The sequence below is a fragment of the Chrysemys picta genome, chromosome 4 (genome assembly GCF_011386835.1).
Source record: "Chrysemys picta bellii isolate R12L10 chromosome 4, ASM1138683v2, whole genome shotgun sequence".
Taxonomy (NCBI): Eukaryota; Metazoa; Chordata; order Testudines; family Emydidae; genus Chrysemys; species Chrysemys picta.
This window is the reverse complement of record NC_088794.1, coordinates 122,444,410-122,467,994: the sequence shown is the minus strand read 5'-3', so window position 1 is coordinate 122,467,994 and position 23,585 is coordinate 122,444,410. Positions and strand designations below refer to the sequence as shown.

General features: G+C 42.4%; 2 protein-coding genes across 8 annotated transcripts in view; one reads left to right on the top strand and one right to left on the bottom strand.

Annotated features, from left to right (window-relative positions):
- EML5 (EMAP like 5) overlaps window positions 1-23,585 on the top strand; it is a 303,917-nt gene that overhangs the window by 266,054 nt on the left and 14,278 nt on the right. For 2 of the 5 annotated variants that reach the window (XM_042858582.2, XM_065593492.1), the window contains 7 exons: window positions 3,567-3,645; window positions 3,889-3,996; window positions 5,083-5,212; window positions 9,746-9,844; window positions 12,193-12,213; window positions 18,420-18,593; window positions 21,196-21,404. In XM_042858582.2, coding sequence (XP_042714516.2) covers window positions 3,567-3,645; window positions 3,889-3,996; window positions 5,083-5,212; window positions 9,746-9,844; window positions 12,193-12,213; window positions 18,420-18,593; window positions 21,196-21,404 — 820 coding nt within the window. Of the gene's footprint in view, window positions 1-3,566; window positions 3,646-3,888; window positions 3,997-5,082; window positions 5,213-9,745; window positions 9,845-12,192; window positions 12,214-18,419; window positions 18,720-21,195; window positions 21,405-23,585 lie in introns of those variants that run through there. The other 3 variants (XM_042858583.2, XM_065593493.1, XM_065593494.1) reach the window with 3 other exon arrangements.
- The window catches only part of ZC3H14 (zinc finger CCCH-type containing 14), a 79,433-nt gene continuing 65,144 nt past the window's right edge, over window positions 9,297-23,585 (bottom strand). For all 3 annotated transcript variants that reach the window (XM_005285374.5, XM_065593496.1, XM_024103141.3), the window contains one exon: window positions 9,297-10,181. In XM_005285374.5, coding sequence (XP_005285431.1) covers window positions 10,115-10,181 — 67 coding nt within the window. In that variant the 3' untranslated portion in view covers window positions 9,297-10,114. The remainder of the gene's footprint in view (window positions 10,182-23,585) is intronic.

Here is a 23,585-nt window from a genome sequence, read left to right as displayed (position 1 = left end):
AATGTTCATTATCAGAGAAAAGAACAGGAGTACTTGTGGCACCTTAGAGACTAACAAATTTATTAGAGCATAAGCTTTCGTGGACTACAGCCCACTTCTTCGGATGCATATAGAATGGAACATATATTGAGGAGATATATATACACACATACAGAGAGCATAAACAGGTGGGAGTTGTCTTACCAACTCTGAGAGGCCAATTAATTAAGAGGAAAAAAAAAACTTTTGAAGTGATGATCAAGATAGCCCAGTACAGACAGTTTGATAAGAAGTGTGAGCATACTTACAAGGGGAGATAGATTCAATGTTTGTAATGGCTCAGCCATTCCCAGTCCTTATTCAAACCGGAGTTGATTGTGTCTAGTTTGCATATCAATTCCAGCTCAGCAGTCTCTCGTTGGAGTCTGTTTTTGAAGTTTTTCTGTTGTAATATAGCCACCCGCAGGTCTGTCACTGAATGACCAGACAGGTTAAAGTGTTCTCCCACTGGTTTTTGAGTATTTTGATTCCTGATGTCAGATTTGTGTCCATTAATTCTTTTGCGTAGAGACTGTCCGGTTTGGCCAATGTACATGGCAGAGGGGCATTGCTGGCACATGATGGCATGTATCACATTGGTAGATGTGCAAGTGAACGAGCCCCTGATGGTATGGCTGATGTGATTAGGTCCTATGATGATGTCACTTGAATAGATATGTGGACAGAGTTGGCATCGGGGTTTGTTACAAGGATAGGTTCCTGGGTTAGTGGTTTTGTTCAGTGATGTGTGGTTGCTGGTGAGTATTTGCTTTAGGTTGGGGGGTTGTCTGTAAGCGAGGACAGGTCTGTCTCCCAAGATCTGTGAGAGTAAAGGATCATCTTTCAGGATAGGTTGTAGATCTCTGATGATGCGCTGGAGATGTTTTAGTTGGGGGCTGAAGGTGACAGCTAGTGGTGTTCTGTTATTTTCTTTGTTGGGCCTGTCTTGTAGGAGGTGACTTCTGGGTACTCGTCTGGCTCTGTCAATCTGTTTTTTCACTTCAGCAGGTGGGTATTGTAGTTTTAAGAATGCTTGATAGAGATCTTGTAGGTGCTTGTCTCTATCCGAGGGATTGGAGCAAATGCGGTTATATCTTAGAGCTTGGCTGTAGACAATGGATCGTGTGGTGTGTCCTGGATGGAAGCTGGAGGCATGTAGGTAAGTGTAGCGGTCAGTAGGTTTCCGGTATAGGGTGGTATTTATGTGACCATCGCTTATTAGCACAGTAGTGTCCAGGAAATGGACCGCTTCTGTGGATTGATCTAGGCTGAGGTTGATGGTGGGATGGAAATCATTGAAATCATGGTGAAATTCCTCAAGGGCTTCTTTCCATGGGTCCAGATGATGAAGATGTCATCAATGTAGCGCAAGTAGAGTAGGGGCGTTAGGGGACGAGAGCTAAGGAAGCGTTGTTCTAAGTCAGCCATAAAATTTGTTAGTCTCTAAGGTGCCACAAGTACTCCTGTTCTTTTTGCGGATACAGACTAACACGGCTGCTACTCTGAAACCTGTCATTATCAGAGAGCTTTCCATGTACAAAATAGTAAGACAACAGCAATAGAATTTTTTAAAATAATACTACAGAGAAAGAATCAACATGAATTAAAGAAAAACCCAAATATGGGGGAGAAGGCGAGAGAAGAATCAAACTTGACAACAATCTTCCAAGCCTGGGAAAGTAAAGTATGGGTATCATCACCAGTAGAGAAAGGAGGATATGGAAAGGGGTGAGGAAAGTTGGGAAGTTTAGTTTGAATATATTAAGTACAAGAGCAGGAGGAGATGCAAGAATGGTTGGAGGTTAGGGATAGATAGGTAGATTTGGGAGCTATTAGTATAGAGGTAATAGCTGAAACTAGGGAACTAGACAAAGGTTTTGAAAATTTATAGAAAAGCAAGGAACTGCCAACAAAAACCTCATGGACTGATGGCTCCTTGTGCTAAGTCTAAGAGGTGATTGAGGGGGGAGACTGACCCAGCCTGCCTCTCTCTTTATCCCTGCACTCAGAAATTGGGAGGCTCCTGCTCCATATCATGGCCATAGAGAGAGGCATAGGACGCTGGGGCCACATTGCTAGGTCCAAGGGGGTGTAGTCAACAACTGTCCCTCTCCCTCCTCTGTCCCCACCATCAGCTCACAGTAGCATGAGATTCTAATGCTGCTGGTGCCTTTAGGGAAGAAAAAATACTGTATATATGAGTTTCTGAGAATAAAAACTGTAATAGCTTTCCAGCCACCAACCTTCCCAGAAGAGTTGAAGATACATATTTGCATTCCTTAATCTTTTTCTATCTTTCACTTGAAAAACAACTTGGCAGAAAAACTAGTATGTTCCATGCCCCAACCAATGGGCACCTTTTGTGTTCTGTATCCTAGATAGGATTGCTGCCTGAAAAATACTCAAATTACAAGTTTCCTGCCAGTCATGTTCTGGGGGCATTGTCTCCAGGAGTTATGGTCTGTTGTAGCTTTTCCTTTCAAAGACAAATGATGGATAACTAACTCTCTTACAAACTCAGCTGAGTTAAATAATTTAAACTTCACAAAGACTTGTTAAATCCCCAATTTTGAATGAATACTACTTTTTCTGATAGTTTTGTGTAAAAGATTTTTTTAACAACTGAACATTTTATCTAGAATGAGCTCCTGTTGCTCTTGCAATTTGCTAGCAATACTTACATAAATGTGGTCAATAAAATATATTTCTTTTCCTGAGTTATTAAATATATGTATAATTGTCCTTTGTGACTGAAATCATGTATGTTGTCTACAATAAATAAATATTACAAATATTTAAAAAGATAAGCAAACAAATTTTGATCAAATTATTATTTTCCTAGTGAAGTGATGGAAGCCCATTGCTTGAGACAACTTAAAACTAGACTAACCAGAACACTAGAATGTATACTGTAAGGATATAAAAGCAAACATGGATTTGCAAGGAGATGGGCTGGATGTTAATAGGTCTTTTCTATCTCTAATTTCTATTTATTCAATTAAGAACTGACTTGAACTGTGGCAGAGGTGCCCAGGGATCAGCAGAGACTTTTACAGTTGTAGGAAGAGATGTGGGTATCTAGAGTCTATTGAAGGAAGGTAGGAAAGGAGGTGGGGAGATAACTGGGGTCTGTCTGGAGTTGTGGGAAAGGGTGGACAATCTTAAATGAGTTTAGATAGTTCAGGCAAGCCTCTAAACTTTTGTGTGTCATCCAACAATAAGTATTGCATTGAAAGGGAAGAACATGGAGAAAAAAATATGCTGTTAGAAGTTAAAAATGTTTGGTTCATTTTTACTAGAAAATAAGACTTTGAATTGACCTAATGATACTTTTAGAATTGTCAAAAACTTATCAAGTTGATCAGTATAAATTGTGAAACTTCTACAATCAGAGACAGCTATTCTTTTCAGTGGCCTTTTTTCTTTGACAATTCAAGCAACGTAGTGATTTAGCAGTTTTCCCTATCCAGATAACAGATTAGACTATACTCTTCTAGTACGGAATGGGTCACAGACAGCCTTTTCTTATTCACAGTTCTCTATTTCAGACCACCAGTTAGTAGGGCACTGCCACAGCCTGAAAAACTTCAGACAAATAACGTTGGCAAAAAAAAGAGACCAATAGAGGTAAGGAAAACCACAGACATCTTTTTTTTCCTAGTTTAACATTCCCTTAATCCCTTAATTTTTTTTACTATTTTGTCCAAAAAATTGATTTGCATATCAATAAAGTGAATGGTTGTATATGGTAAAGTTAGTATAAAGAGAGAAATAGTTAATATCGTGTATGTATTTAGCAGCAAATTTCTTTTTTTGGGAGGGGATCCTTTAGGATCTTTTATCTTTCATTTTTCTTTTGATCCCTGAAAGGTCCAATGTCACCCCACCCCACAAATGTGTCTGAGCCACAGCTTTCTCCAGAGTCTATCAGTTACAGAAACAGCACATTCAGCCTATGTGGTATGGAGTCCCTCTTGGGTGAGTGTAGGGTATCAGTATAATATCACACTTGGCCAGAACTTTGATTTTTCCATGTGGCCATGCATTGTATTACCAGTAGGTTACTAAACCAGCTAAACAAATTACCTTTAATTCTGAAGTTTATTCAGAGGAATGCAGTAAATTTCTCTCTCCCCTTTATGCATGAAATACCCTCCCTGAACTCATCTGTAAATTCACCTGAACTCTTCACTACAGTCTTCGCCTTTAAAACTCAAATTCAAAATAAACTTCTTCTGAAGTTTGTAAGTAATCGGCCAATTAATGATGCTTTTAGGGTTAGGTGGGATTAGACCCCAATCCTGCAGTTAGATCTGATTGTAGGATTTGGGGTCTTAATTAGTATTTTCTCTCTCTTTCTCTCCCCCCAGTGCATATGAGGTTTTTTTTTTTCATTCTATGTTTGACTGTACCCCATCCCTTCACCTTTTCATATGTGATTTGTTTGCTTAAATTGTAAGTGCTTTAAATTTGGGAGTGTGTCTTCATCTGTGTCATCGTCATGCACAGTGGGACCCTGATCATCATTAGGCATCTGAATGCTATTGTAATATAAATATTAAATAATATTCTCACCATATTAGAAATATAGATTATTAATTAATGTTCAATAAAAATATTTGGCATAGTATGTAGTATTTTGCCATGATGCTTTGGGAATTTTTAGGCACCATCTCAGCATTCCAATTCCCCTAGTCCTCCAAGCTGAATATCAGGTAGACTATGGGAATATGAAACTGGTGAAGAATACTATTCATACTAGGGTCCTAGCATCTTGTATATCAAGAGTTACGTTCTTGTTGCCGGATGAGACTGTATACTATCTTTTGTGAAAAATTTGTTTCCATTAACATCCATCAAAAGATATAGCATGAGATACGGGGGAAATATGATATACTGGTGTAACAGGCAGCAGACCAGTCTCAGATGTTTTTGGCCATCAGCAAAAATTCATTTTTCCTTTGAATATAGGCAATTACACATGTTTAAAAAATAAAGCACTAGGAAAGCTTTATTCATAAAGAAGTCTTAAAGTATTTAATAGACTTAAATCTGTTTTCTTAGGATCTAGTATTGGAGCTGGTATTTGGGTACCGAGGCAAGGACTGCAGGAACAATGTTCACTATCTGAATGATGGTGCTGATATAATTTATCATACTGCATCTGTTGGGATTCTATATAACGTGGCAACAGGTAGGAAAAACTACTTAGGAAAATTTCTCTGCTCATGTATACAGGTAACACCCATCTGATAACCAGTATACTTAAAATGTTAGTGCTGTCTGGAAAAATTGCAAAATAATGATTTACGGAAGAAAATCTAACTAAAAGTGCAATCAAAGAGTGTGTGATCTATATTATTTGTGCTATGTAATCAAAAGAGATCTGAATAAATCCCTGTGAGGACAATATTTGGAAGGAGGTATAAGAATCCAGTTATTTCAATACCAATTTTCTTAACTCAGTAGTACTCCTCCTCCATGTACCAGCATCATGTGTGTTCAAAAAGTAATTGTCTTCACATTCTCAGCTGACAGCAATATACTGCTAAAGAATCTGTAATTTAGGAGGCATTGCAATTTTGTCATTGTGATGCTGTGAGACATATCACATATCACAGTGTCCTGTTGAGCCTTCCAGGTTATGGTTGCCATCTTAGATTCCCTTCTGTCAAGAGGGATGAGGTGTGCTGCTTCTGTTCAAGTTTTCCTCAGCTTTAATTTTAATATATTATTTTGAGTTAGGTCTGTGGTCAAAGAGGAATTTCAAAACTAAAATTAAAGTCTCAACGTTTCTGTTCCAGCTGCAGGAACTAGCATGGAACAAGTTTTTATAATTGCTCATGAGACCTAAGATGTTTCATTTTAGTTTTGAATTTAATACATTTAAAATTTCAGCATTGCTGCAAGTAGTTTTCTCTTAAAGTAATCCAAAATGACAGCCACTTGGAATGTGTACAGAATGTGCCTTAGACACACATGGATATATAATAAAATGTACAGGGAAAACTTCTGTGGGACCTTTTAATTCATCACACGTTTATAAAGTGAAGACAGTATAGAAATGCATTTGCTGTGCTTTTCATTGACTTTTGTTAAATATGACATGAGCAAGTGAATGCATTTGAGTGGCCACATTACTTAGTTATGCAAATCATCCAAAACTCATGCCAATAAAACCTTTGAACCACATAACAGCTTCACGTTTTCCATATATGTTACAGAAAAACTGTTTTAGAAATGTTTGAAAGAGGTTTTAAAAACATTATTGGGACTATTTTTATGTCTTCATTTGTTAAACTAGCATCTCACCTCTCAGTCCTCCCATACCATGCATGTTAGTTCACCAACTACTACCCCTAAGTGTTAAATGGTACACTTAGACTTTCAAAGGGCTTATTATTCCCTATCATCATCTGTGTTTTGAAAATACAGGCAATTTGCCTGGTGGTTTGAATTTGGGAAGCACTACTCTTAGGTCAATTGTTTACCAGAAGCGTTACAATATCCTAACAAAACATGCATCTTCTATCTTTTGCTTATTATAAGAAAAGCTCCACTTCTTCTCTGCAAATGCATGGCCAGTATATCCACCATCTCCAGGGTTGTCCCTTAATAGAGATAGAAGTCTGTGGCCCAGTGCTTTCTGGCCACCAATACTGTAACCCTACCCACAGTGGCCTCCTTGGAATCCCTGGGCTGTTGCTCAAGTCCAGAATGAGGTCACCTATTCCTCCAGTAGCCTCTCTTCTTGAACCTCCGTCGCTATAGCCACAGACAGTAATTGCTCCAGAATTGCTGGTTCAGCCTAAACCATTGGTACAGGTGCCACAGAGATTCCATGGGCTCTGCTTCCTCCTTCTTCTTCGTTGCCAGACAACTCTGTGATACCAGATTCTTCCTCCTTTGTACCTGAGGATTTTAAATCGTTCAGCCTTGGATATTCAGGCCAAGCTTGCTCAGGAGAACACCCATAAATTGATGGATATTCTCCAGTCCTCAGCTCCAGGGAGAGTGACTCTCTCCATAAATGAAGCAATCTAGGAACCGGCAAAGATCCTAACACCCAGATTCCTTACACCCACAATGAAACATGCAAATAAAAGATACCACATGCTTGTGAATTGTTTTTTGGGTGCTCCTACTCTTGTCATAAGAGCAGTTAATGAGAGGTTAAGATGGGAGAGAGAGAAGTTGACACCAAAGGACAAGGACTCTAAAAGATTGGACTTGTTTGGGAAAATGTATTCTGTCTCATCCTTACAAATGCTCATTGCCAATCACCAGGCCTTTTCTCAAAGTATGACTTTCTAAAGTGGGAAACAATGGCAAAATGTATAGATAAGTTACCAAAATCCTCCAGGGAAGAGTTTAAGAGTTTATTGTAAAAGGTGACTAGTGGCAAAAATATCACTATGGTCAGCTTTTGGAAATGGCTGATGCTTCCTCAAGAGTTATAGCATGTGCTGTGACACTGAGAAGGGCCTCATGGTTCCAGAACTCTGGTATAGCTCCTGAGGTCCACAGATGATTGAGGACCTACCCTTTATGGTCAATTTTTGTTTTCAGAGAAAACTGATAAAATGTTACATTCCTTGAAAGATGAGCTATGATGCATTTGCTGGGGATTTTAACACCAGCGATAAAGAGGCATCACTTTACAGGGCAACAGCTTAAGCAGCATTATTGTCTGAAGTGGGTTCTGTAGGTTGAATTATCTCTCTAGACAGCAGGACTTTTCCAGGAAGGCGCTCAAGTCTTATATGAGGTCTTCTAGTCCCAATTTTAACCAATCAGCCTGTTTTTCATTATGCAGCTAATTTGACTCTCCGAAGCCAGCATTCCAGTCGGCAGGCTTCAAGCCATTTCCCCTATATTTGGGGATAGGTTAGCCTACTTCTACAGGTCTTGGGAGTCAATAATATGGACAAGTGGGTCCTGAGCACTGTGGGACTGGGTTATGCCTTTAGTTCCTGTCCATTCCTCTTCTCATCCTCCTACTCCATCACTTTCCAGAGACCCCTCTCATGAGTGTCTGCTCCTTCAACAGGTGCAGACTGTCTGGGTTTTGGGGATCATAAAAGAGGTTCCCCTTCAGAACTGGGGAAGGGGATTCTACTCATAGTATTTCCTGATCTCCAAGTCCAAGGGAGAGATGAGACCTATCCTCCGTCTCTGCAGCCTCAACAAATACATGAGATTCCGCATGGTTACTCTGGTGACTGCTCTCCCGGCTTTCAGTCACAATGACTGGTTTGCCACCCTCAATCTTCATGACACTTAACTTCCATGTGGTAATTTTCCCAAGTCACAGGCAGTTTCTGAGATTTGTAGTGGCAGGTCAGCATTATCAATACGCTGTGCTTCCCTTTTGCCTGTCCTCCACTCCATGGGTATTTACATGATAGTAGTAGTAGTATATCTCAGAAAAAAAGAGGAATTAATGTGTTCCCATACCTGGACAATTGGTTAGGGAATGACAGGGCTAGAGAATAAGTCCTCTTTCATGTCCTATTCACACTACATCTCTTCAATCATCTGGGCCTGATTTTGATCAAAGGAAAATCAATGGTAATACCATCTTAAAAAATCTACCTCGGAAAACCGGGACCCCACTAAACTCTCTGAGTTCAAGAATCTTTCTACCAAACAAAGGATTTCAAGCAATTTTGTCACCTGTGTCTGTCATTCCAATCTCAACCTTCAACTATGGTCTGTGTATGCCTGAAGTTACTAGGCCGTATGTATGCATGCACTTATGGAGTTCAGCATGCAAGATTGTGCTTTCATCCTCTTCCAGTGTATGTCTATTGGTCTATTGCCCAAGTTGTCAATCGCTGGACAGGCTTGGACTTCTTACAATGCTAGGCAGATCAGAGCAATGTATGCCAGGGTTTTCCCTTTGCTCATCCTCCACCAACTATGACCATAGTCACTGGTGCCTCCCCAATAGGTTGGGGAGCACATCTGGGGACATTGAGAATTTAGGGCTTGTGGTCAGAACAGGAGACTTTCTGTCATATCAGCATTTGCAGAGCACAGTTCCTTGAACAGGAGCTCATTTAAGATGACTGAACTATTTTTAAAAGAATATATTTTGACAAAGGACACAGAAAATATATTAGCACGTGTATTCATTTTATAAAGTAAATTTTCCATGGCAATTTATCTTTTGGTGCACTGATGGTTTGTTTTCAACAAATGCATTATTTACTCAGGTGTATACTTTTAAAAGCTTTGTTATGTTTATGGTAAGTATTTTAATCTAAAGCATGGAATGTTTTCAAAAGTATTTATTAAAGTGAGACATACTACAATTATTTACTGCTTTTCATCTTCAAAATACCTTATTAATACAAACTAATCATCAAACAGCAAGCCTGTGGGGTAGGGAAGTAAGTATTAATGGTTCATATCAATAGTGGATGTAACAGCAATGAAGTCTGTGCAATTACACCAGGGACAAATTTGATCCATTCTCACAATACTCCTAATTATAAAGCTGAGGGAGAGAGGTTAAGGGACCTGTCCAATATCATTGAAAAATATATATCAAATCCAGATTTAGAATTTAGTGATTCATGGCTCCAAGCACTGTATATAGAATATTATGTCATCATAAAGCCATTCTCTATTAAATATTATAACATTTTTTTCAAATTTAATCATTGCCATATATGTATACATGTTTTAACAAACGTATTAATTTTTTGTATTTTTATTTTAGGCTCTCAGACTTTTTACCAGGAACATAATGATGATATTCTGTGCCTCACTGTAAATCAGCACCCCAAGTTTACCAACCTTGTGGCAACTGGCCAAGTAGGTATGTTTGTATATTTTTAAAATGAAATTAACATATAAGCATGATTTTAGGGTCATTCGAGTTCATGAATAAAACAAAGATTATTTGATTATGCTATCTCCGTTTGTATGAGTGTTACTCAGTTACCTGTCCTCTATTTTTTTTCTGGAGAGTAATTTAATACAATTAAACAAAAATTATTGGGAGGCTTAGGAAGCCAAAATTTTGCTTGGAGAGTTATCAGAAAGTAATTTTGGAATGAGCCCCATTTAAATTCGTCTGTACTTCCATTTAATCTCCTGACTTGTTCTGGGACATCATCATCATAAACAGTCTTTCCAACCAACTCAACAGTAGTCTGTTAATGAAAGGGAGACAAATGAAGAACATTTAATTAAACAATAGTCTGCATTTTTATCTTAAATGGAAAAATAGTTGTGAATTTACATATTATCCCATGATACAGGTTTACAGTATCTACAACTACAGTGCTCATAATAAATGGTTTTAACCTTCCAAACAGAGCCAAAGCAGTAATGAGTGTTTCCCTCTAGATCAGGGATTCCCAAACTTGGTTCGCGGCTTGTTCAGGGTAAGCCCCTGGCGGGCTGCGAGATGCTTTGTTTACCTGAGCGTCCGCAGGTACAGTCACTTCCTGCAGCTCCCATTGGCCAGGAACGGCAAACCGTGGCCACTGCTCAGGTAAACAAACATCTCATGGCCCGCCAGGGGTTTACCCTGAACAAGCCACAAACCAAGTTTGGGAACCGAGTGATAATCTAGATTTTAGTAAAAACAAATATATTAAAATGACATTAAAGTTGACATGTAGGATCACACACACAAAAAGAAATCCTTACAACAGTATTCTTACATCAACACTATTGTGTCTCGACATCGCAGCACAATAAAATCCTCTGGCAGTTTCACAACACAAACATATGTTGCATATCTTTTAATGTTTCTTAGCAAATAGCACATATTGAATGTCTTAGAGTTTAGAAAATGTAGGAGCCAGATTGATTTAACAGGAATATATTTTTATTTCTCTACAAAAATTTGTATTGAAGTCACTGCTAAGAAGGGCTGGGCAAATAATGGATTTTTCTGTTCACTGGGAATTTTGAAAAGTTGAAAAAAAAACATTTCATGTTGAACTGAAAACAAAAAATTTCAAATTTTTTGGAAAAAAAAAAACTTGTTTCAGGTTGAACAAAACATCATTTTGACAAAATTGAAATATTGCGATTAGATTTACTCAAAGGGTTACTCAAAGAATGCAGAATGGGACGGGAGGAATGCAGTGACACTACAAAAGCTATGGTTCTTTGCTTATTTTGTTTCCCTGTGTGCTTCTTCACCCAGGAGGAAACATAGGACACTTTTAATGCTCATTTGTCCCATAAACATCCTGTAAAGCAGCTAATAATAGAACAACTTCTGCCTTGTTTTATAACCTGGATTGAGGAATAAAGAAGAGCAGGAACAGATGACACCACATAAATAAAATCGTTTCCATGCAAATAATCCCAGTAATTAAATGGGGGGAGAATTTTTTTTAAAAAAAGATAAACATTTTTTTCTAAGCAAAACAATTTTTAAAGCTTTGCACTGGCATTAGGGTTATTTTACTTATACTTATTTGCTTTTGGTATTTTTAACAGTGTTATAACTTGCATCAGCATAGTTTTGACATAATGCAGTCTCCAAAGATTTACAGAAATATTACTTTAATGTGTTTTCAAATTGTAATGGCATGGTAGCGGAGACTCTGTAGTCTTGCACTGAAATAGTTTTGACATCAGAATATCTCATTGCAATGTTTTATGATGATGCTAAATCCATTATGTTATGCAGAATGCTTAATTGCTTCTCTAATTTGGGCGTGCTCCTGTGTAATGCTGATCACCCATCCCTTCTACTGAAGTAAATGGGAGTAGAGGGGGTTCAGTACATGTCAGGATCAGGCCCTTTATTAATATACCATCTCAAACATTATTTCCCTCTGGGCATTTATTTACTTAATTGGCTAGCATGCCTGAAACATGTAAAAAATGCTATTAATTTAGAGCTAGGTAGAGAAGGACTCAAGCATAGATCCAAGTGACATTTGTACATTTTATAACTCACACAATTGAAGACAAAATGCATTAATGCTAGCCATTTGTATTCCAAATGTGACTGAAACCACTTTAGACATCAGTATTTGTTCTACTACTTTAACTATAATAGCAGTATTGGTACTGCTGTAATGCAAGAAGATGACCGCAAGGCGTGTGGTAAGAAATTACACTTTTTGTAGCATATATTTTCTTGAACACTTACCTTATTTCTGATCTAATGATTTTTCTGCTGCTTTTCCATTACAGGAGACTCAGCAGATATGTCAGGTAAGGGAAATAAAATTTTAACCTCTTCAGGTATAGTTAGACTATTGAGTAGTCACTGTCTACAACTCTGTAGATCAATAAGTTCTGAGAATATATTTCAAGTTTATAAAACCACATATCAATCATTTACTGCCTCAGCACTAAACCACAATAGCTCAGTAAATTGTAAAAATAAAATATTTCCTTTACGAAAAATCAAAACATTCAAAAGAACACACTTTAAAACGATTTTTGTTGAAACACATTCCCTTCTTGCCTCCCAGCGATAAACTATTTCTAATATAGCATACTACTGCTACTACTAGAGCATATATGTACAAATGTGCAGTTTTTAGAAGCTATTGGGGCTGACAACTAACAGTTTTAGACAATTCAATTGAACATAATTTTGTAATTTATACATTTAAAGCAATATTCCAGTGAGGAGGCCTAGGTGACTGAGTGAATAAAATAATCACCTTTCATATCTACTATATGATTGTCGTGCAATTACTACCAGTGATCGAAAATGATTGTTATTATGTCAGTTTAATTTAGTGATGAATCATTTTGGGTCTTTTGACAATTGTGATTGAGCTATTTTTAGTAATAAATTGTATCTTAACTGTAATTTTAAGGATCCATCACCATCATGTGTGAGTGAGTTCATTGTTGAGCAGTCATTTTAGTTGTTTGTCACACATCAGACACAGAGATGCATAAAAGTGGGTTTGTGTATATATAGAGAATATGATAAAAATTATGCATGTGATGAGCACATACATGGTCAGTGAAATTTTGAAGTACGTTGATTTTTTTTTTGAATATGACAAATGAAGGTTGCATTAAGGATGGGAGAGAGCATACAAGGGAGCCTTTTTCCAACCAATATTCCTACGTAAGAGGTAACCATAATATGGCTGTTTTCCTGAGTTCAGGAGTAACCCCTCTAGTGCTGCATAATGTCTCCACTAACTCCCACTTAGGCACTTCTGCTGCCTCATTGACCCTCCTAGCACAGCTTTAGTTTGACCTTCTATGTCTTAATAAATTTATATAATTCCTGATGGCATTGTCTGGGTCCTGCACTAAATTCTCTCTTCTTTGTGGAGCTACTAGACTAGAATCTGGGCTGCTGCTGCTCTTCATTGTGATGTTTTAAGTATATCCATGCCAAATTGTTTGCTGGCATCAGGATCAGAATGGCACATGAAATGCTCTATTGACTGCAGAACAGGTCTGGTTCATTCTAGTGCAGATCTCTTCTGCCCTGCTTGCCCATGGAACCTTTACCCTGACTAAAAAGAGAGAGACCACCCCACAAAATGCATCCCTCTCCTAGGACAAATACTCAGCAGGCAGACCGTGACCTCCATGAGGGAGGAGCAAGATCAAGGCAGAGATTTTGAGAAGAGCACAAACGGAGGGAACCACATTTTTCTTCCAGCTAACCCTGTTGTGGTAGACTTACTCAAATCCACATTTGTGGAGTCTAGATGAAGATAGGGTTGCCAACTTTCTAATTACACAAAACTGAACACTAGCCCCTCCCTTTCCCCAAGGCCTCACCCCCTTCCCTGAGGCCCCGCTTCCCACTCACTACATTTCCCCCTGCCTCGGTGGCTCGGTCTCCCCCACCCTCACTCACTTTCACTGGGCTAGGGTAGGGGGTTGCGATGCAGGGGGGGGGTGAGGGCTCTGACTGGGGGTGCAGGCTCAGGTGGGGCTGGGGATGAGGGGGTGGGGGTGCAGGAGGGGGCTCCAGACTGGGGTATGGGGACGAGGGATTCAGAGTGTGGGAGGGGGCTTCAGGTTGAGGCAGGGAGTTGAGGTGCAGGAGGGGGCTCTGGGTTTGGGGGGGCTCTGGGTTTGGGGGGGCTCAGGGCTGGGGAAGGGGTTGGGGTGTGAGGGCTCTGGGCTGGGGGATGGGTTCTGGGGTGGGGTCAGGGATGAGGGCTTTGGGATGCAGGATGGGCTCCAGGCTAATGAGTGGAGCCGAGGGATTTGGAATGCAGGAAGGGGCTGTGGGTTGAGGCAGGGGGTTGGGGTGTGGGAGGGGGTGAGGGCTCTAGGCTGGGGGGGGGTCTCTGGGGTGGGGCCAGGGATGAGAGGTTTGAGGTGCAGGACAGGGCTCCAGGTTTGGGGGGGCTGGGGCATGCGGTTGCAGTTAGAGAGGGGGCGGGCTCTGGGCTGGGGCCAGAGATAAGGGCTTTGGCATGCAGGATGGGGCTCCAGGTTTGGGGGGGCCTGGGGTAGGGGGTTGGGGCACGAGCTTACCTCGCATGGCTCCCGGTCAGTGGCACAGCAGGTGGGGGGGGGCTAAGGCAGGCTGCCTGCCTGTCCTGACACCGCATTGCGCGCACGCCAGAAGGGGCTAGTAGGCAGGGGGCGGAGCAGTAGGCTCTGTGCGAGCTGCTCTTGCCTGTAGACACCACCTCCCCCCCCACTCCCATTGGCCAGTTCCCAGCCAATGGGAGTGCACAGCCAGTGTTCAGGGTGGGGGCAGTGCGCGGAGCCCCGTGGCCCCCTCCACCTCCGCCTAGGAGCTGGACCTGCAGCCTGCTTCCAGGGCGCAGCACGGTGCCCCAGGACAGGTAGGGACTAGCCTGCCTTAGCGCCGCGGCGGTGCTGACCGGAGTCACCAAGGACCCTTTTCGACTGGGTGTTCCAGTCGAAAACCAGACACCTGGTCACCCTAGATGGGGATGGTCCAGACTTCTCTTTATCTGAGATCCACAAACTTTCAGCTCATGCTGTCAGGTAGGAAGAGATTAAGGCAGTCCAGGATTTTGCCAGGGAGGATGCTGAAGAAGAAAAGGCTGTTCAAAGTCTAGGATAAAGCCCTGCATCTGTTTCATTTTCCACAAAGAAGTAAAGAAGTTTGTCAAATAATTCTGGGGCATCCCCGAAGCTTGTTCTGCCCAGCAACAATGCACTATTTTAACTACCTGCCTATAATACTCTTCAAGACTTTGAGGTAACACTCAAACATAAAAAATGGCAGTAACTGTGGTGTCACCAAATGAAGGGTCATTTCCATGAAAGAAAAGTATTCCTTCTGTGCATTGTGTAAGAATGAGCTGGTTCCAAATATCGTTGATGTGTTCAGCCATGGTATTATGCACTACTAAGACATGAACCATTAAGCTGCAGGTGCTAGATCCAGACTTCCTAACAGATCAAAAATAGGTTAAAAAGGTTTAGACAAAATCCATTTGATTTCCAAGTTCTTTTGCAGTGATTCCCTAAACATGGTCATGCTACCATTCCCTTTTACTTATTAATATCCACACAGAAGGCGGGACCCTCTAGTTAGTGACGGCCATAGCGCCATAGTTCCAGGTCAAGCAGAGACTGATCACCATTTATTTTAGAATATAGACCTTTTTGGATGGGGCCCCGTACCAAGCTCTTAAAGTTCTCACAGATTTGTTGTCTTTTCCATCTCTTATCAGACAGAGGAGTGAGATGTAATGTTTTGATTGTTTTGCAGAGGTTTACTCTGCTGTTCTCAAGTACCAAAGAGATCCAGGGGTGTCTGTGTACTTGTAGATCTGACATCATTCAGTCCCCTTGTGCCATACATGGAATTCAAAATAAAGACAACCCAGATAGTTATAGCAGCAGTTGAACCTGCAGGCATCCTCACTTTCAAAAAAAAACACATACCTGCATATACATATTGCATCATCACATCAAAAATATTTGCTTTGCTCTGGGTCAAGAGCACTTTTAATTTACACTTTATCCTTGCATTGCTCCCACCCACACCAGCACATTCTGCTCTATCTCAACAACAGGCTTCTGAAAGCTCAGTCATCTCTAGAGGCTCCAAAACTAGTTTGTGAGTCAGTACAGCTGCTTACTCATATGGGGTTTATTATTAGCCTTAAGGAGAGTGAATTAGTGTGCTCTCAGAAATTGGTCCACCTGAAAACAGTCTTCAACATGTTCTAAGGTCTTGTCTACCTGTTCTGCGAGAGGTTTGACAAGGTAGTTTTCTTAGCTCAGGAAGTTGGATGCCTATACAAACAAATGAATCTTCCCAGGATTTTCACAGATTCGATTCCCTGTTTTGTGCTATGTAAGGTTTTAAAAAAAGGAGCAGGGGGAGGGTTTCTATTTTGTTAAGCCAATGTGGCTGTGTAACAGCATGAAGGAAATCTTCATAGCAGAAAAGAGCCTTCTGGATCCACTCTTTTCAGGACTCTTCATAAGTTGAAGGAGTGTCCTTCTGTCTTCCTTCTGCAAAGGTTGTTACTGATTTTTCAAGTAGGTTTGTGCTGCTGAGTCACTTACACACCTCTGAAAGTCCAAGCCTTAGTCAGGATTGGGGCCTCATTGTACCAGGCTCTATACACAGATTGCAAACCATGATTAGACATGAACTGGACTGTAGTCCACGAAAGCTTATGCTCTAATAAATTTGTTAGTCTCTAAGGTGCCACAAGTACTCCTGTTCTTTTTGCGGATACAGACTAACACAGCTGCTACTCTGAAACATGCTTAGACTGTATGCTCTTTTGGAAGGGACTGTCTCTGTGATCAGTGGCGTAGCCAGGTTTTAAGAGCAGGGGGAGCAAACATAAAAAAGGCGCCCCCCCTTGGCTCCTCCTCTGGCCACGCCCCCCATGGCTCCTCCTCCGGCTGCTCCGCGCCCACCCAGCTCCTCTCCCACGCCCCCGCATCTCATCCCTCCTGCCATTGTCCCTGGCCAGCCCTTTCCCCGCCCCTCTGCTGCCGATGCCCGCTGGGCCGGGGCTCGCAGCTCGGCAGGCTGAGCAGCAAGCGGCCACCCGCCCGCCTGAGCCCGGCTGCACACCTCGCCCTGCTTCGGCAGCCGGGCTGTTGCCATCAATTATTAATCGGCTCCCAGCAGCCGCGGCGGGGAGCGGGAGCAGCCGTGATAAGGGAGGGTGGGCAGGAGGAGGGGAGTGTGTGTCAGAGCTGCGCCTGGCACACACAGGCCGGCGGCTGCCTGCGGAGCGGAGCCGGCAGCAGCAGCGCGTTTGGAGAGCTGCGGGTCCCTCTTGCCACCATGTTCCCGCGCTGCGCGGCGGCCGCCTTGCCGGGAAGGGCCACCGCCCCAGAGGACACGGGAGGATGTGGCGGAGGCCGCGCCCTCCCCCATCGCTCCTCCGGCCGTGCCCCCTCCCCTCTCTCCTCCTCCCCCTCCCCCGCGGCGGGTGCACTGAGCCAGGCCGTTCTCAGCGGGGTGGCCGGCAGCACTGAGCCCAGCCAAACGGAGCCTTTCCCTCAAGGCTGCTGCTGAGGCGCCCAGCCTCCTCCCCCTCGCCGCTTCTCCCCCCGGCCGCCAGCCCCAATATTGTCGAGCGGCACGTGCCCAGCCCCGCTGCCGTGCATGCTCCCCCCGGTCCCCTGCCACTGCGAATGCTTCCCCTCCCCCCGGACCCGCGCCGCCGCGCATGCTCCCCCCGGCCTGGCCCGAGTGCTCCGGACCCGAATGGGCCCAGCAGCGCAGCCCGTCCCCGCTCTCTACCTGGCCGCCTGGTGTGTCCCTGACTTCTAGGCACTACCATAGTCATAAATCATCATCATCATCATCATGATTAATAATGTACATGCATATTGTGGAAAGACCATCCCTACCCCAGAGAGTTTACAATCTAAGTAACTCATACCAAGATACACACCTCTAGTTCTTCTACCTCAGTAAGCCTACCAGTGATTCAGCTGGCATACTGCTAGATATAAAGCTTGCATTCCAAACTGGTGGGCACCTTATAGAAAAGGAAATTTTGTTCTTGTCTTGTAAACTGACTTTCTGCAGAAACCACCAGTATGAAAGTCTCACCCAGGTATTAAACCTGTGCCAGGTTACATACTACTAGAGAAGGTATGTTTCGAAGTTCTCAGACTTTGAGTTATTGTTTCAAGCTAAGGAAAGTTTATCTCAGGTTGAAAACAAGAGAGGACTCCTGGTCTGAGGGGCTCTGTTGGGTTTCAGAAGCTCAGCAACCAACTAAAGGGTGGAGCTACTTGCACCAATATAATATGGAACAACAACAACAAGCCTGCAGTCCAGACTGGTGGTCTTGTTTGCAAAAAGTCAGTTTATAAGGTGAGACCAAAATTTCCCCCTTTTTTTTTTTACCAAAACAATTTCATTTTTCTAGTGTTAAAAAACTCATTGGCTTTCAGTAGCAAAAATGTTGCCTTTGTTTGTAAGCATATAACAAATAATTGTTGATTTTATATTCATTTAGCTACAGCTCCTTCTATCCACGTGTGGGATGCAATGAACAAACAGACACTATCTGTACTGCGATGCTACCATTCAAAGGGAGTTTGTTCAGTCAGTTTCAGTGCCACTGGCAAACTTCTCCTCTCTGTAGGGCTGGATCCTGAACACACCATTACCATTTGGAAGTGGCAAGAAGGTAGGAAAGCATTTGTATTTTTACAATACATTTATATTGCCCCTAAGTCAATCAAGAACACACATCAAAATTGCAACATAAAAATTTTGGTTATCAACTGAAAAAAATGATTGTAATAAATGTTACATAGCATATATTGTACAAGTTAAAAATAAGATAAATGTGCTCAACTATTGTGATAATTGCCAAATGTATTTCCAGTGAATCATCCTTGTAAACAATGGATAAGAAAATCCCTTGACCTCCATTTATAATAATGAAAGTAAACCTTGTTTCATTGTTTTGTATCGAATCTATTTCTTTCTACTCAATATAAATCTTTTCACACCCAGAAGGAGTCCTCTAGAGACTTGACTGATTGACACTCAAAGACCACAGAACAAGCTGAAACTCTCAGAAATGTGATGCCTAAACTGCTCCTCCTCTGAAATTATAATCTCTGAAATTACAACACAGGCCCAATTATAGTAAACAGTCATTCATAGCATCTCTGCTCTGAGTTCAAGGTTTTAGACCACAGGACCTTGGGTTTTGTTGCCCATCCTCTCTTCTGCATTGTCCTGCTCCTTCTCTCTCTCCCCTTCCCAACTGGCAAGTTCATACCCAGACCATGACTACAAAGTTGCTGGTGCACTCAGAGCCTAAGGTTGCCAACTTTCTAATCGCACAAAACTGAACACCCTTGCCCCACCCCTGCCACGCCACTTCCTGAGGCCCCTACCCCTTCTCTGAGGCCCCACCTCCCACTCACTCCATGCCCTCTCCCTCTGTCATTCACTCTCCCCCACCCTCATTCACTTTCATGAGGCTGGGGCAAGGGGCTGGAGTGCAGGAGTGGGTGAGGGCTCTGGCTGGGGGTACGGGCTCCGCAGTGGGGCCAGAAATGATGGGTTCAGGGTGCAGGAGAGGGCTCAGGGCTGGGGCAGCGGGTTGGGGTGCAGAAGGGTGTGTGGGCTCCAGCTGGGCTGTGGGCTCTGGGTTGGGACTGGGGATGAGGTGTTTGGGGTGCAGGAGGGGGCTCAGGGCTGGGGCAGGGAGTTGAGCTGTGGGCGTGTGTGCAGGGTGTGGGCTCTGGGAGGGAATTAGGGTGCGAGAGGCAGTTCTGAGCTGGGGCAGGGGGTTGGGGTGTGGGCTCCGTCTGGGCAGCGCTTACCTCAGGCGGCTCCCGGTCCATGGCGCAGCAGGGCTAAGGCAGGCTTCCTGGCTCCACGTGGCTCCCAGGAAGCAGCCGGCATGTCTGGCTCCTAGGTGGAGAGGCCAGGGGGTTCTGTGTGCTTCCCATGCCTGCAGGCGCCACCCCCGCAGCTCCCATTGGCCACAGTTCCCAGTCAGTGGGAGCTGCAGAGCCAGCGCTTGGGGCAGGAGCAGCACACAGAGCCCCCAAGGCTGTCCCTGTGCCTTAGAGACGGACATGCCACCGCTTCTGGGAGCTGCTCGGAACCAGGGCAGACAGAAAGCCTGCCTTAGACCCACTGCACAGCCGACCAGACTTTTAGCAGCCCCGTCAGTGGTGCTGACTGGAGTCGCCAGGGTTCCTTCTCGACTGGGTGTTCCGATCTAAAACCGGACATCTGGCAACCCTACCAGAGCCCTGAACCCTGGGTGCCGACATGATACACTACCCAATGACTGGCCACTTTCCCATCTGGTGGTCTTTGCTGACCAAGGAGAAATCCATCAGGAGTGATGAGTGGATGTAATGAAAATGACCCACACATGGGCAAAGATAGATCCTGTATAGTATGTTTAGTAAGGGCCTGTCTAGTAAGTTTCTCCTTACCATTTCAGTCAAGATGCCACTATCTTAAACTTGCTCATCCTCAAGAGTTCATATGCTTCCATCTGGATAGCTACAGAGGCATCAAATGCCTCCTGGATAGGACAAAGTACTTTAGGTAGTCAGATACTTTGTTCATCTGCTGTGCAGGTAAGAAAAAAGCATCTAAGACAACCATCTTCAAATGGGTCAGAACATCTAATTTTGAAAACTATATATAGGCTGGAAAGGCACCATCTTCGAGTCTTAGACTGATTTTGTTGAATGTACTCTACTCATCTTGGACAGAGAGAAATAGAGCAGCTTTGGAGAAAAATCTGCAGAGCAGCCCCCTGGAAATCTCTGCATATTTTGACCGGATGCTAGAGCTGGGATTTTCAGAGGACCTAAGGTAGTTAGTCTCCCAAATCTCATTGAAATACAATAGGAGTAAGGCCCTGATCATTAGGCCCCTTTGAAAATTAAAGCCTACAAGTAGACATAGCATCTTCACCAGATGCTGTCTTGGTCATCAAGTCTTTCAGTCTTCCATTCTTCTTGATCTGTCTCCTCATTTCATTGTTCTCCCGCACACCACCTTTCTCTATTCTGGAATGTTTCCTATGCTGGGTACGTAGTTTGTATATGTGTGTAGTTTTCTAGGGTTTAAAGCATTGGAGATATGCCATTCCAGGATTTATATAGGAGGAACAGTTTGGAGTTTCAGCTACTTTTTTGACTATTGTGGGGATGAATAACTCATCAGGCTCCAGAGTAAAGGATTCCTGTGTTGGGAGAAGACATATATTTGTGGTAAGTTCAAATTCTCCATTTTCTTTTTGCCAGGTGCCAAAATTGCCAGCAGAACTGGTCATAACCAACGTATATTTGTAGCAGAATTCAGACCGGATTCAGATACCCAGTTTGTTTCAGTGGGAGTAAAACATGTGAGGTTCTGGACCCTGGCTGGAAGAGCTCTTCTCAGTAAAAAAGGGCTACTGAGTTCAGTAGAAGATGCACGGATGCAGACCATGCTATCTGTAGCTTTTGGAGCTGTATGTATCTTAACAAATTCTTTAAAAATGCATACATACAAAACATCCTTTTTACATTTTATTCTTCCATGTCTGTATATGTAGTAAAATGAGTTATCCTGAACTTTTCTGCCATAAATGCCTATTTGCATAATAGATTGCTGTAACCTACTGATTAGTATATAAACTTATTATTTCTAGAGCTTATTCATTTAATTTTAATTCAGAATTCTCTTTAGAAAAAGGTTATGAATTCAGATACTCCCAGTGTTGTATACATTTCATATGTATTGATTTTTGATCACTAAAAATATTCCCATCTAGTCCCATTCTATTTTATTACTTTACAAAAAATGATAGGAAGGTTTGACCTTTGGGTCCATGCTTGTTCCAAGACAAAATTTAACTAAACGAGATCCAAATTTTTGGGGAATAAGTCACAATATGCAGTATGCATTTAATGTAGAAAGTTTATAAAAAGGTATAAAAAACAGCCATACCACCCCAGATTGTGAGGTCATCATATCTTACCAGGATCAGGACTGATCTATACTTGGATGGGAGATCCCCAAGAGAAATCTAGCATCTATGAGAAGTTGTTTAGTGTTTTGGTTGGTACCACTTTTCCCTTCAAGTCAATATTTAGCAGCCCAGTATAATTAGGTCATTGTAATAATATGCCCTCTTTCAGCTGAGACCTAAAACATGAGATTCTCATCTCTTGTGTTCATTAAACATGAAGAATTATCTGTGGACTCTAGAGAAGCTCTAGGGTGACTCTGTTCTCTCCTGCCTAAAGATTCCCAGAAGGTGGTACAGGGAGGTAGTACCTCTTCCCTTAAGGTACTTTTATGTGGAATTCTGCAGGGAACTTGCTGGCTGAAGTTCATTCCAGATAAGACTGAGGTGATGTTGTTAAATTGGGAGAGGCAACCGGAAGAAATTAAGAGAATAACTTTTCCACTTTTATTAAGGTTTTGGGCCCACCATGGGGTGGTTCTTGTTCACAGTCTGGGTGTATTGTTGCATTGCCCAGCTGCTGTGGGATGATCATACAGCAAAAGTGTCCAGGAATGCTCTTTGTTGCCATGGGTAATTATCCTCAATGTACCAAGGATTATGATGGATTATTTTAAAAGTTATGCTCTAATTCAAAGGAAATTAGTTTGGAGAAGTCCTATGGCCTTTGGTATACAGGAGGTCAGACTAGATGATCACAGTGTCTCTTCTGCCCTTGGAGTCTATGAAAATGATCTGTGCCTTGCTAAAAGATTGTGACCATTTCTTTGAGATGCTAAACCAGGACCCACACCTTTGTCACTTGAAGACTGGACTGCTGCAATGTGCTGTACATGGTACTATATCTTAAGTAAATTTAATAAGTTAAGCTGGTGCACAATGTGGCAACTTGCTTATTAACTGGTACTTCTGAATGGCCGAACATGACACTGTTCTGTATGATCGACTGTAGCTGCCTATTGGTTTCCAGACTGACTTTAAATTGTTGTTTGTGACCTCTAAAGCCCTAAATGGCTTGGGACAGACTGCCTCTCTATCAGAGTTGCAATTGGAAGATGTGTTTTGAGCTGGATTCCCCTTGATTTAAAAGAGGGGGGCTGGTGTGTAGAGTGTTCTCCTTGAGTGGCCTTTAGCTCTGGAACAGGCTTCCCTCTTCTGGTCCAGTATAATCTGAGTCAGTTGACCTTTGTGTCACAGTGCAAACGGTAGTTGTTGGTCCAAGCTGCATCTAAGGGTGAAGTTTGAGAGCGGTGAACCTGTGGGGAAGTTTTGTCTTCTGCTGGCACTTCAGTTTTATTTCTGTTTTTGTAATTTATACCAAGGATGCTTAGGAAGGGTGGATAAGTGCCTCTCTTTACTTTTGCATACAAATCTAGATAAATAAGTAATTTTTTTAAAAGTATGGGCAACTTTTCACAAGCATAGGGATGGTGTTTAGTAGCAGTTTCCTGGCCACATTCCCATGTATCCATCCTGCCTAAATGCCCACTGCAGTTTCAATTGGATATAATATTTTTCTTCACTTTTAGTCATTTGATGTTATGTGATGTTGCTGTACACAGATAAACAGTTGTGTCATTCCCTGCACAGAATCAGCTGCATTTCAGTGGTGGGTGGCAATGAGTCATGTAAATACCGTAAACAGCTTGGAAAGTGAATCAGGATATCTGGGAATTAAATGTT